The following is a 13037-nucleotide window of genomic DNA, read 5'->3' as shown; positions in this document are numbered from 1 at the left end:
CAAACGCCACCAGAATGTGGCTCAGCTCCGAGCAGCGCTGCCGGGGCTGCTCCTGTGTCCCCTGACCCGAGGGAGGAACTGCAGACACCTCCTATTCTGCGCCCTGGCAAGGGATGCTGCGGGAGGGCGCGTGCCAAGGAGCATCGCCAAAGGGCTGCCCTGACCCGGCGTTGCTGCCAGAGGCATTCCCAGCTTTGCAAACTGCGTTTGGGCCAGGGTAGGGGGTGCAGCGTGGCCGTGCCTTGCGAGGAGATTTTGTCAGCTGCCTGCTCTTCCAGGGTAGCCAAACACGTATTGCAGCCTGCCCAGGGGCCCAGGAAGGGTTATAAAAACATCCAGATAGTCAAACTCAGATCATTATCAGCCAGGGAACATGTTCTCATGGATTTGGTGCCTGTGTAGTGCCAAGCATGGGGAGATGCTTGGCCAGGTTGGTCACAGCTGGGCATCTGGGGGGAGCTGGATCCACACCTGAGTGGTACCCACATCCCAAGTATCCCACAGCTGGATGTGGCAGGCGCTTAGGACACAGGGCCAGAGCCCCTTGAAGGACTGGTACCTGCCTGTCCCTGCTGGCTCCACCTGCACCTTGGCTGCTTGGGGCCACCAGCACCGTGCCAGCCCTGCCAACAAGCCCCGTCCCTGGTGCACGAGCCCTTGTGGGTGAAACATCCTTTGCACAGCCTCAGTGAGTGCCCGGCACCCTGGCCAAGCACATCTGGCTGAAAGCTGTGGGAGCTGCCCCAGCAATGAGGACACCAGCCCGGAAATGCCTCTTTCCCAGAGAGATTCTCTTGTCCCATGCAGGATCCCCTCCCAGCGCTGTCACTGGCCTTTCAGCAAGTGCTGGACTGTGGGGTCTGGACAGTGCCCAGGGATGTCACCCACCCTGTTTTGAGTGACAGCAGCCAAGCTAGGAACTCTGCTTCCTACTGGAGAGTAGAAAAGGGACCACCTGGCTCATGGCTGGTGAAAGACTGGGGAGTGTGGCTGGAGCTCGCCACCAGCCAAGAGCAGCGGCCAGGTTGTCCAGGTTTTCCAACACTGGCCAGGTTGTCCCCACTCTGGGGACATAAACTGGTTTAAACCCTCACCCTGGACCCTGTGAGTCACACATTGACCTTCAGCTCCTGCCAGTGCTCTCCATCAGGACACCAGCCAATATCTCATTGCTGCAGGAGGGGGACAAGGGCTGGAAAGCTCCTTCCACTTCTGCAGGCACTGCAGCAACCAAAGCTCTTCCATCCTGCTGCTGTGCGAGCCTGGGATGTGGCTGGTACATGGCGCTGTGGCCAATGCCATCACGGGGTGCTCAGGCTGGTGATGGGGGGGCTCACCCCACGCACTGGGGTCCTGCAGCATTGCTCTCTGACACCGCTCCCACCCCATGTCCCGCATTCCCCCCTTGACTTGTTGCTGTTGTCATCTCCAATATCACGCAGGGATGTGAGAGGCTGGAAGTCGCCTCTTTTCCTGCCAGGTTAAATCGCTCACTAGGAATGTCTATTATTCCCACAAGTCAACTTTCCCCTCCGCGGTATGTGTCAGGGGTCAGGGCTGGCACCACATGAAAGCGATGGGTATTCAATAACCGAGAGCCGTGGAAAGGCTTCAGTCCAAGCCCAGCCACGTTGGGGTTTATTGATGCAGATGCCTTTCCCCATTTGTTTCCTATAAACAGCACATGGTAATATTTAGTAGGTTTCAAACAGAGCTTTTTGCATATTCTCCCTTGTCTGCAGCGAGCTGCTCAGTAGTAGACAGTTTTAATTTTCTTAATGCAATTTCTGCTTTTTTTTCTTCCAGAAGGTCTGGGCTGGTTTTGACCCTGTCGCCCCAGCAAATTACTGTAATTCCCAAGGGGCTGGGAGCAGGAGTCCAGGATCCACTCTCTGAAGGGGTGAGGACAAGGGACCTCACTCCCCGCAGACCCTCTGGGACAGCCTCAGGAGCCGGGTGCATACTGGGACTGTTTGGGGCTGCCCTGGCTGGCTCCCACTCCTGGCCAGGCTGGCAGCACGTGGTGCTTGCCAGCTCGAGAGAAAAAAACCCACATTATTGCAAAAGCTGCCACTTCCCCATCCTCAGAGGTGGCAGAGGTCGGGGCACAGCCCTGGGCGCTCAGTGCCCAGGATGGAGTGTGACTGCAGGGTGACCCTGGAGCAGAGATCCCACCAGAGCAGGGCTCCTGGGGAGCACTTACACAAGAAAGTGAAGCATGAACCGCTCCTGGAGAGCAGCTGCTGCTGTTCCTTGTCTCCATGCTCCTGGCAGCAGCACTACATGGCTGATGCCAGCCATGGAGCCACATCAAGCTGGCAGCAGAGGAAGCTCAGATGCCCCTCCAGGTGATTTTTTGCCACTGTAAATGCCCACAGAGTCTTGGCTCTGCAGCAGCTGCCTTGGGCTGGCGGCAGAGTCCCAGCCACTGAGCACAGTGGATTCACAGACGCCAAGCCAGCAACACTGAGTGTCTCCCCCCAGCCCCTCCGTGTGTGGAATATTGGGCAGGTTCCTCCAGGCAGCAGCTTCCAGGCCCACCAGCAGCCAGGAACTCTTGGTGCAGTGCTATCGTCACCTTGCCAGCCCTGGGCACCCCGTCACCATTGTCACCCTGCCAGCCTCAGGCAGGGGTTGAGCCCCTGCTGCCACTCCCCACCAGCACACAGGCAACAGACCAAAGAATTGACACCGTGATTCTTTTAATGCAATTGATTCTAAAATGCAGCTGTAAAGTGACTTGGAATGGTCAACAATGAGAAATAAGGGATGGTTTTGAGCTCTGCACTGTGACCATGCGGCACCTCTGCCACCAACACCCATCTGCCACCGCTAGGCCACTGCCATGCCTCTGACTGCTCTTACAGCCACTCACTGCTCCTTCACAGGGCACATGTCACACAGGACATCCAAAGGGACTATCTGGGGCCAAAAAAGGGACAGGGCAAGACATCCAGTGCCAGATGACCCAACATTCCTCCAGAAAAGCCAAAAAAGAGCAGCACAAGCAGTGGGTAGCTCCCTCTCACCTCATATTCGGGCATCAACCAATGCAGTTTCCAGAGCTCACAAAGACCTTGAGGGGCTGTGTCTTCATGCTACATAAAGTGATTTGGGAACCCAGTGCCTGCCTGTTCTTTGGCTCTGGGTGGTAGAGGAAGCTGATGTTCCAATCTCTTGCTTTTTGTTATCTAATACTTCTTTATGTATTTATTTTTGAGAGCAGCAAGTGCCACAGGTCAAGTTATTGGGAAATTCTACTGAACACCAGTGAGAACAAACCCAGGCATTGCCCTCACACCATGCAGCCTTTACATTCCCAAACAGAAGAACAGAACCTGAAATGTCTTTAACACCTCGCAGGCCTCAGCCTGAGTTTGATTTTCACTCTGTGACTCCCCATAGAGCCCTGGGCTGTGCCCACTGTGGAGCACTGGTGCCATTTTAGCCACTCTTTCTCCAGGTAAAATAGTTCCTACTGCTCCACTGGAGTTTGACCTCTCCCCTCCCAAGAGGCTTTCTCGGGGAGGGAGACTGGAAAGGCCATTGGATTCCCAGATTTCTGTGGTGCCCCCTGAGCAGAGCAGCCCAAGCCCTGGTACCAGCACTCCAACAGCTCTCCCCAGTCATCCCTTTGGATCAAGCCTGCATTTGCCAGCAACTTCAGAATCAAGTGCAGGAAGCCAGTTTGATCTACAGAAACACTACACACATCTCCAAACACCTCATTTAAAGAAGGGCAGGGTTTAGCAGGGAATCAGTGGACTCTTGTAGCTTGGTTTCCAATTCTGGTCATCTGATACCGATGCAGATGTGAAGAGATTGGAGCTCTCCTGGAGTCTGAGCAGTTGTTCTCACACAACCCAGGTTGCAATTGGAAACTGAGCCTAGGAAACCCCCAGGGGGAGGGAAAAGGACATCACATGATGAAAAAGCTTCAGAATGAACCTGGGAAATAAACACCAACCAGACAATAATCTTCTACAGAGGATTGAAGTGAGAGTAGAAGAAAATAACATCTGAGACAATCAGTGAGTCTGTCTGAGTGTGCACGGGCAGGAGATCCCTATGGATCTGTGAGGAAAGCTAATGGCCAAACCCAACTGGTCCCTCCAGTCCCCAGGGAGATGGGGCTGTGGTTCACTCTTCCCCAGCTGGAAGGTTGTCTTCAATCCTCCTGATGAACTTCATCCGTATTTCTGTGACGCTGTCGCCCTTCAGGGTGTCCTGGACAAACTTCACATCGACAGCCATCTGCACCTAAGTGAGGGAAGAGTAGAGGAGCTAGTAACTCCCTCCTCACAGCAGCTTCTCCAGGGATTGAATGACCCTGGACACCAGCTTAAGGGCTCTAAGGGCATGACATGACACACAGGGCTCGACAGAGTCCTAAATCTGAGACACAGCTGTTCTCTTGCCCTGAGCAATTCCCAGCTAGGGCTCACAGCAGTTGTAGAGTGAGGATTTTGAAACTTCATATCAACTCAGGAAGATACTACCAGTGCTTGAACTTGGCTTGAGAGTTGAAGGGGCTCAGGGACCACCTCTGGGCTTCAGCTGCCACACATGACAGCACCCAAATGCTCCTGCAGCTCTGCCCTTCTCCTGGGAATGCGTTTCAAGTCCAAAGCAAACCCAGAAGTCAGGCACACGAGCCAGAATTCAAGTATCTGCTGACACTTGGCTATCCATATACACATCCCAAGGAAGACAGAGAGAGATGTGGCTCACCATTTCCAGGGCACCTCTCAGCACCCCACAGAGCAGGTTGGAGTAGATGAGGGTTGAGTGGTTGTCAGGGAGCTCCACAAAGTCCACCAAGGGGTTATTTTCCAAGATCAGGGAGAACTCATCACCCCCAGGGCTCCAGTTGGTGATGCTCGGAGTGATGCCCAGGTACATCTTAAATGCAATCTATTGTGGCAAACAAGAGAAAGAAAAACAGGTGAAGCAACAGCACAGTGTTGATCTTTGTAAAATTATTCAAGGGGTTTGCAAACATCTCTCCTTTCTTCCAGTTCCCACCAGCCAGCAGTACTTGGGCTAAAGCTTTTTTTTCCCTCCCCGAAATCTTTGTCAGACTCTCATAATCATCCCATGAGTAGCAAATATTCCATCCTCACATGCAAAACCCCAAAAAAGCCTGACAAAGCTGCGCTTGGACATTTACCTTTGCAATAACATCTGCAGTTTCACGGAAATCATGGCATCTCCCAACATTGGAACGGGCCAGGAAGTCCTCAATGAGCCGGACACCGATGTTGTAACCCCTGTGAAGGGACCAGAGCAACAGCTTTAGAAAGACAACAAATATTTATAAAAGAAGAAGATAGTGAAGAAGCAAAGTCTAATCTGAGAAATGACAGTGTTAAATAACTTCAGCCTGCCTGGATTTTGCTGCTGGAGCAGCGCACAGGGATGTGGTCGTGACCCCTGCTGTGATCCCAGCTCCCACACAGTTATAGCACAGCAGATCCACTCCCACTTGTGCATCCACTCACATTTTGTCCAGCTGCTTGTTGACATCATCGTCATTCTCATAGTCCTTGCAGAGCTGGGTCACCAGGGCGCCATACGTCAGTGTGAACAGCTCCGAGTTCTGTGCACAGGAAAAGAGATTGACCCACCAGAACCTGCCCAGGCTCCGCTGCCTCCATGTCCAGCGCCGCCACCATTGACACAGAGGGGAACCGGGACCTGCTGTCTCAAAGGAATCTGGTGCTTAATAAGGAGAGATCCCAGCTCCAATTCTGGTAACAACTTCATTCTCCTTGGAACAGGGCTTGGAGGAACCTGGTCTACTGGAAGGTGCCCCTGCCTTTGGTAGGGGGTGGAACTTGAGGAGTTTTAAGATCTCTTTCAACGCAAATCATTCTGGGACTTTGGGAAAGAGATCAACACCTCCTGGATAGCTGGAGGTGCCATGCCAGGGTCCTGAATTTACCTCTACCACTGGCCTAGAGCTGAGATCTGACTCAAACTCTTCCCTCTGTTTCATGAACATGTTACAAGTGGGCAGTGCCCATTAGGCTCCAGCTCTGGTCCTTTCAAGAGACCCAAAATGCTCCTCCAGTCAGGGATTTATGAAATTCTGTACCACGAAGAAGGACTCATCTGGAAAAAGTTTTCATCTTAGAAAGTTGTCCAGGCACAGAATTTGCTTCACAGATTGAAATCAGCTCCTCAGACCCCTAATAGGCTCAGGGAGGTCAAACCCAGGCCAGCTCAGCATTCAGGTGCTGCTGTGAATATCCACTCTAGGACTGGCCAGGACCAAAGTCACTCATGTTTTCTTTGCACAATTGTCAGATTTGCAGAGAATTTGTGAAAAAAAGGAAAAGTTCTCTTCTCCCAGCCACTACCTTCAATCCTCACCCTTAAATGATGTCAAAGAGCATTTTTTGGGAGCCATTAAGTCAGACCAGTGATTAACGAGGTTGTTACAGGCTGCAGAACAAAACTCTGCAAAAGGAAGTGTTTTGGGGAACAAACAAACCCCCAGCACTGGTTTCTGCTGTCAGTTTTGGCATGCAGAGGGATCACAGGGGCTGACCTGGGATCTGTCACCTACCATGAGCTGCAGAGAGGCAGAAGGTGAAATGAATGGCAAATACCAATACTAGAGAATGAAAGCAGCAGCAGGCAGGGAGGGAAAAGAGACAAGATCAGAGTTAAGTGACAACACAGATCACCATAAGTTCACACAAAGCCACAAAAAACACACAAAGAAAACACCCCCAAACAAATAGAAATTTAGTTTATAGAGGACACAGGGAATTCCACCTTGTCTTGTTCCTGGATTAGGAAAAAACTCTTCCCTATGTGAGGGTGGGGAGGCCCTGGCACAGGGTGCCCAGAGAAGCTGTGGCTGCCCCTGGATCCCTGCAAGTGTCCAAGGCCAGGTTAGAGCAACTTGGGACAGTGGAAGGCGTCCCTGCCCATGGTAGGGGGTGGAATGGGATGAGCTTTAAGGCCCCTTCCAATCCAAACCTGTCTGGGATCCTGGGATTGCCATTCACAAGGACAAAATGCTTCAGGTATAAAAAAAACCAGTCAGGCTGCTTGGAGCTGCTGCCCCACTTTGGATCTAAAGAACTGACATGTTCTTTGGGGGTTTAACTTAAAAATTTGCTTTTCTTTCAGAAAACGAAAGGTCAGGCAATTCACATCATCAGAAGGACAAGGTGGACGTTCCTTTGGCTCAGCTGGAGTCAGAGACTTGGCAGAGAATTTAAAAGACATGCAGAACAGGTAGTGTTGGTTTTAAGGGTTTCAGTTTTAGTAAAGACTGGAGTGGAGAGGGGATGAGGATGGATGGAGAGAATCCAGCTGTCTCCAGCCTGAGGTGCTGTCACCGTGTGAGGTCATGGCAGCGTCACCTGCCACCATAAGCCCCAACACACCCAGAGCAGATCTCACTTATTGCTGAGACATTGTTATTAAAGGCAACTTAAGCTGTTGCAATAAGGCAAATTCCTAAATTCAAAGTTGGACAAAAAGTTTTGGTTTTTATCCCACTTGATGTAATAAAAAAGCCCAAAGCTTTCCCAGTATTTTTATTATTGGACACTGTAGAGCAGTGTACACTCTCCACACTATGCATCTGTTGTATGGCTATAAAAGTGTCAGAACTCCAGCGAATTAACACAATTCTTTACATAAGCGCTGTATTTAAGGAGCTGAATCCCTAGAAAATAATCCCCTGGGGTCGGAGAGGCAGGAGAGGGCAGCTAAGCCCGACCCAGCCCCTCCTCAGGCCAATGAGGGAGAAAATCCCATGTTTTACATTTTATTACTTATTTTGCATTAAAAATTAATGAATTCGACCTGGTCTGACCCAGCATTCGAGCTCAGCTCTGGAGCTTTGGGCTCCATCTCTCAGTTCCTGACTCAGCCGGGCTGATAACGCGGAATGAGCTGGAGAGGGGAAGCGAGACATGCCAGGGAAGCGCTTCGGCTGCGAACTCCCCATAAACGGTAGCGCTCGGTGCCGTGATTGCTACTCGGCCCCGCCGCACCGGGCCCGATCACCCCCGTCCCGGGCCGGTTCCCCGGGTGCCCCACGCCATGCGGTGGCCGCGCCGGCCCCGCCGTTACCATTTTCTTGCTCTCGGTGCCGCGCCCGCCCTGCCGCGACATCGTGTCCGCCCAGCCCGACCCAGTCGCTCCGTCCGCCGCAGGGCACCAAGGGACACCCGGGGCACCGCGGGGCACCACGGGACAAGCAGTCCCCACCACGCCGCCGTCCGCGCTCCGCCTGCCCGGTCGGACTACAAACCCCAGAGTGCATCGCGCGCCCACAGGGAGCCCTTGTCCAGCATCACGTGACCGCCAGGCACCGACCAATCCCGGCGTGTAAGGGGGGGTCAGGTGATGGCCGCGGTCGCCGCGAGGGGGCGCTACCGCCCGCCGCAAGCGTGGCGCTGCCGCTGTCGAGGCCGCGCTGGGCCCAGCCCGGCCCGGGACAGCCGTTCCCTCCGCCTCAGGTCCCGGGACAGCCCGCTCCCTCCGCCTTACGTCCCGGGACAGCCCGCTCCCTCCGCCTTACGTCCCGGGACAGCCGCTCCCGCCGCCCCCCGCCTCACGTCAAAGTGATATGCGGATAGAAAAAGAACTCTATAACTCGCAGAGTAGTTATATGAGCAGGTTTGAATTATTTAGCGCTGAGGTGCATGGGGGGTATCTCCTCCGAAAAGCATGCACACCTTTTTAGATATGGCTTTCTCCTTTTATCCTTTACAAACTAGGGTTGCCCAATACGCTTAATACGTATTCATTTCCTAACCCCGCCTGTCCTTGCTTCATATTACAATTAGCTCCACGCCCCTTTGCAGCGGCACACTGGTTGTTTCTGGTCAGTTCAGTGGTCGTCTGGGGGGGTCTTTGGGATGAGGTCAGCAATTTTCTCCTTAGCTGGACTCTTTACTTTGTCTTTTCGCGCGTGCCTCTTTCAGTCCTTTGACCACCTTTTAGACTTTGAATCCGTTCCTTCCGGCTTAGGGATCCAAGGAGTTTCCTTATCCTGTGGTGCCTTAGTCTTTGCATCTTGTTTGTGTATTCTAGCTCTTTATCTTATCTTGCAGTCTGACCCTTTTCCTGTTCTTGTGGAGCAGGGTATGGTTTTTGTCAACTCCCCTCTTCTTTTAGCCAAGCATTTCTTTATGTTTAATTCTTAACTCTTAATTTCTCTGTTTCACTCCCCCCTTTTCTAGAAAATTAGTAAATTCTTTTACTTAGCCATATTAATGCCTTTCCCTTTTCAGTCTACTAATACAGCTTGCTCTCTTTGGTATGTATCTCTCATTGCATTACTATATGCTGCTGCTAGGGAAGTTAGTACTGCCATCTGTTTTAGCATTTTCTAATTCTAAACAAGCATTGTGATAGATAGCACTAGACTTACACTTACTAATGACAATAATAGGATGGCGAAGTGTGTTCAAAATCTCAGTTGCGGTCGGTGACCATCTAAAAAGTGCATCTTACCAGTGATGATTTGTGTCTTGGTTCACTCTTTGTAATACTTTGCTTATTTCTTTTATATCATGATAGAGAGTAACTAGAGTCTTTTGCCTATTTTCTTGAATCCCCTTCAGGATTTTTGCTAAGTCTTGGTGGTTCATTAGCTGTCTTACTAATGTAAGGTTCATTTCAATGGGTGTAGGTGATCATCTATTTCTACGGAAACACAAGCAGTTCTTAGGCTAAGATACACAACTACAGTTTTTTTATTAGTATCTGGATGAATTTCAAAGTGGCAAATGTTTTGCTCAGTGTCCAGACATATATTTTGTGCATCGTGTTCTAAATTTACAGTTTGCCACTTCTCATTTATCATTTGGGCTCATGCTCTATGCTTTGAGGGGTAGAGCACTGTCCTTTCATGATTCAATATGCTGATATTGTAAATTGTGGCGTTACGTATAGTTAGTATGAAAGCAGTAGCAGTCTCAGTGGTGGGGTCATAAGTAAAATTTTCCAGGGTCCACCAGGATTGAAGTTTCCTTTCTAAATTGTTTGCATTGTCCCAGACAATCTTCCAAATCTCAGTTGGGAAAGCACTTTCATTTCCTTCCTTTATTATTAAAGCAACCATTGATTGTACCCATAATTGTGCCTGTATGCAGCTGAGGGCTAAGGACACATTGTCCTGGGCCATATTAAATGCATTTATTGTTGGTTTGTTGTCTTGGTCTCCAGCTTCTTCTCATTTTGGTAAAACTTTGGAAATTTGCTATTGGTTAGTTCCTAGTGCTAATAAAGAGGATTGTAAGGGCTGTTTTAGTTTGGTCAAATCACTTGTTGCAGCAGCTAATTTATTCATTAATATTTCTGAATCTATTCTATTTAGGACCCCCAATCCTGTTCTTAATATTCCAGTTAAATCTCTTTGTCTTCTGCTTCTGAAGTAAACTTGTTTCGGTAACTATGTTGCTTAGCCTTCAGATGATGTCTTTAGGAAAGAGGAGCAAGCTGGCTGAATCTCAGAGATGTTAGTTTCCATTAGGAATTCAATACGCTTGAGAGACCACTCCGGGTTAAATAAGAGCTGTTGTTGTCTCGTATTCCATATTACATAGGGGCTAACTTCATAGGTTCAATTTTAGGTGGTGTTGTCTGAGCTTGGGTTACAGCTGATTTGGCTGTTGCAATTTAAATTTGAATGAGAGCTCAGTAATACCACGACTCCACAGGCAAACCACATCTACTGTCTGTACTAATGTGAAGTTATACCAATGATCCAATTCACTTAGATGATTACAAATTTTTCGGTGCTTGCCTGTGGAGTAAGTTGAAACACTAATTTGAATTGCCTTTTCATGGTTAGTCTCATTAATCATCTAGCATCTTACTTTGATTACCTTTCTTATAGTCCCTTGAAGAAACCACAACTTTTCTCTTTGCCATTCTCGCTTTTCATACACCTGGTTTTCATGCATAACTACAATTGACAGGTTTAAATCCTTTATATCAGAATATTTTCTATGAATCCAGTGGATTGAATGAAAGCTTGGGACCAAGGCCATTCTGTGGGTTTTCAAGCAAGGCAAGCACCCTGAATTAGAAGCCAGCACGGTGGCTCTCCTTGGCCACACGGACCATAACCCACAGCATCAATGTGACGGATGGCGAATATGGTGGTTATTGCAGGGGAATTTGACATTTTATAACCTAGGGTCATTGTGTTACTCCCATCTGCTTTCGTCACAGTTAGGTGCTATTGGCTAATTGCAGGAGACTTTACTATCCTAACAGAGAGGGGGGATTTTACTAACTTTCCGTTACATCCCAATATCTTCCGAACCGCCAGACCTTAAACTACAACACCATTCAGCACTTTTCTGGTTAGAGGTGCTTTCCAATTCTTGGATTACACTTATAGCTACAAGTAAAACAAACAGAATGATCTTATTGACTAGGTTTCCGCAAGCTAAATCATGGAATACTCTCAACCGCAATGTATTAATTTTGCTCAAGTAAGTTTTAGTTTTAGTTCATTGTCACCCAGTGTTACTTTCTAAAGGGGCTTCTGGAGCTTTCTTCACTCGAGAATGGTGAATCTAGGCACTCTGTTCTTTGATCTTAATTGTGGTGAAAGTGGTGAGGAGCACCTGGAACGGTCCTTCCCACTGTGGCTCCAAAGTATTTTCTGTAAGAGACTTAACATACATATAGTCTCCAGGCTGTATGTCATGCAGTGGCCCATCTAGTCCTCTGCTCTGGGTTCCAGCCACATGTTTCTCAATTGCTCTGAGCTGCTTGTCTAAGGCTATAGGCAGTCAGCCTCACTTCCCCCACTTGGGTAGACAATCTCTTTTGCAATGCCAATGGGAGAGATTGAGGCAAGGGTAACTTAACTTTTTTGTCTTAGCCTCACAATTTACTGTGTAATTAAATTATTCATTTTTTTCCACTTGGCCACTTGACTGGGGACAATAAGGTGTATGGGGCTCCTAGTCTATTCTCAGCTGACAACTGATGTGTTGTACTATTTTTGAGATAAAATGTGGCCCCCTATCTGAAGATATTGTGGCTGGAACTCCGAAGCGTGGTATTACTTCTTGTAACAATACCTTGGTTACCTCTCAGGCTTTGGCAGTTCTGGTGGGAAAAGTCTCTGGCCACCCTGAAAAGGTATCTATTAAAACCAGCAAATTTCAATATTCCCCTTTTCTTGGGAGTTCTGAAAAGTCTATTTGCCATTCTTGTCCAGGCCCATGGCCTTTTTTAATCTGACTAAGTTTTGGTTTAGGGGTATTCTTGGGTCTAGTCTGGAGGCAAATATCACACTGCTGCGTTACTTGAGTGACAGTAGAGTATAGATTTCTGGCAGTGAAGCTTTTAATTAGATCAGCATTAAACTTAATGCTTTTATGTACTGTTCATCATTTACTTCTAGAATAACTTCTTAATTTTTAAATTTAATGGTTGTTTTGCATGCTTTGGGCTTTGTAGCTACAACTAGGAAGTGCTCAAATTTGTGGTACATACTCTCTGCATGGGGTTTTGCTTACTTTTTTAAAAATGTAATTGGTATCAGTTATAACATACAGAATTCATGTGAGTGGCAGCTGCAAATACATATTCGATGGAGTGGCTAACATGTACAAGCTGGTAGCATTTGGAACAGTTTCTATGAGCTTGTAGAGGTATGAAGCACATTAGTATCTACTGTTTAAGAGGTCTGGTATGATTTATTCTTCTACCTTTCCAATCTGCTGAGTTGCTACCAGCAGTTGGGTAATGCATCTTCTCGGTAGCAAGAACAGAGATCAATTCAGTGTTTCTCTCTTGTAATTTATAATGTTCTTTTACTTTTTTGTTGCCGCTTTTTCACTGGGTTTTATCTCAAAATTAAAAATCTGAGCTGCAATCTCAAGTGTTTGCTTGGTTTGTTTTCTTTCTGTTTCCACATATTCACAACAGAGGAGGTTCCTCGGTGTCTCGGTTTTAGAAGACAGGTGTCTGCTAGGGAGAGCAGGAGCTTCCCTTGGAATGAAAAAATGTAGACCCCCCTCCCTCCAAATTATTATAAT

General features: G+C 48.6%; 1 protein-coding gene across 1 annotated transcript; it reads right to left on the bottom strand.

Annotated features, from left to right (window-relative positions):
• Positions 1 to 2685: 2685 nt before the first annotated feature.
• Positions 2686 to 8228, bottom strand: TRAPPC3 (trafficking protein particle complex subunit 3). Its single transcript, XM_005529788.3, has 5 exons — positions 8098 to 8228; positions 5502 to 5599; positions 5171 to 5270; positions 4732 to 4914; positions 2686 to 4260 (listed from the first exon to the last, which is right to left on the bottom strand). The coding sequence occupies exons 1-5, from the start codon at positions 8137 to 8139 to the stop codon at positions 4141 to 4143; spliced, it is 543 nt and encodes a 180-aa protein (XP_005529845.1). The 5' UTR covers positions 8140 to 8228; the 3' UTR covers positions 2686 to 4140.
• Positions 8229 to 13037: the final 4809 nt, after the last annotated feature.

This window comes from Pseudopodoces humilis, chromosome 27, assembly GCF_049639895.1.
Source record: "Pseudopodoces humilis isolate 2021_Gansu_Grassland_sample_001 chromosome 27, ASM4963989v1, whole genome shotgun sequence".
Taxonomy (NCBI): domain Eukaryota; kingdom Metazoa; phylum Chordata; class Aves; order Passeriformes; family Paridae; genus Pseudopodoces; species Pseudopodoces humilis.
The sequence above is the reverse complement of the archived record's forward strand: the minus strand, read 5'-3'. Positions and strand labels throughout refer to the sequence as shown.

Coding starts and splice junctions, on each gene's coding strand:
- TRAPPC3 (XM_005529788.3), bottom strand. CDS start 8,139: ATGTCGCGGCAGGGCGGGCGCGGCACCGAGAGCAAGAAAATG. Junction 5,600..8,097: donor GCACCGAGAGCAAGAAAATG/GTAACGGCGGGG, acceptor TCCTGTGCACAG/AACTCGGAGCTGTTCACACT. Junction 4,261..4,731: donor TGAGAGGTGCCCTGGAAATG/GTGAGCCACATC, acceptor TCCCTCACTTAG/GTGCAGATGGCTGTCGATGT.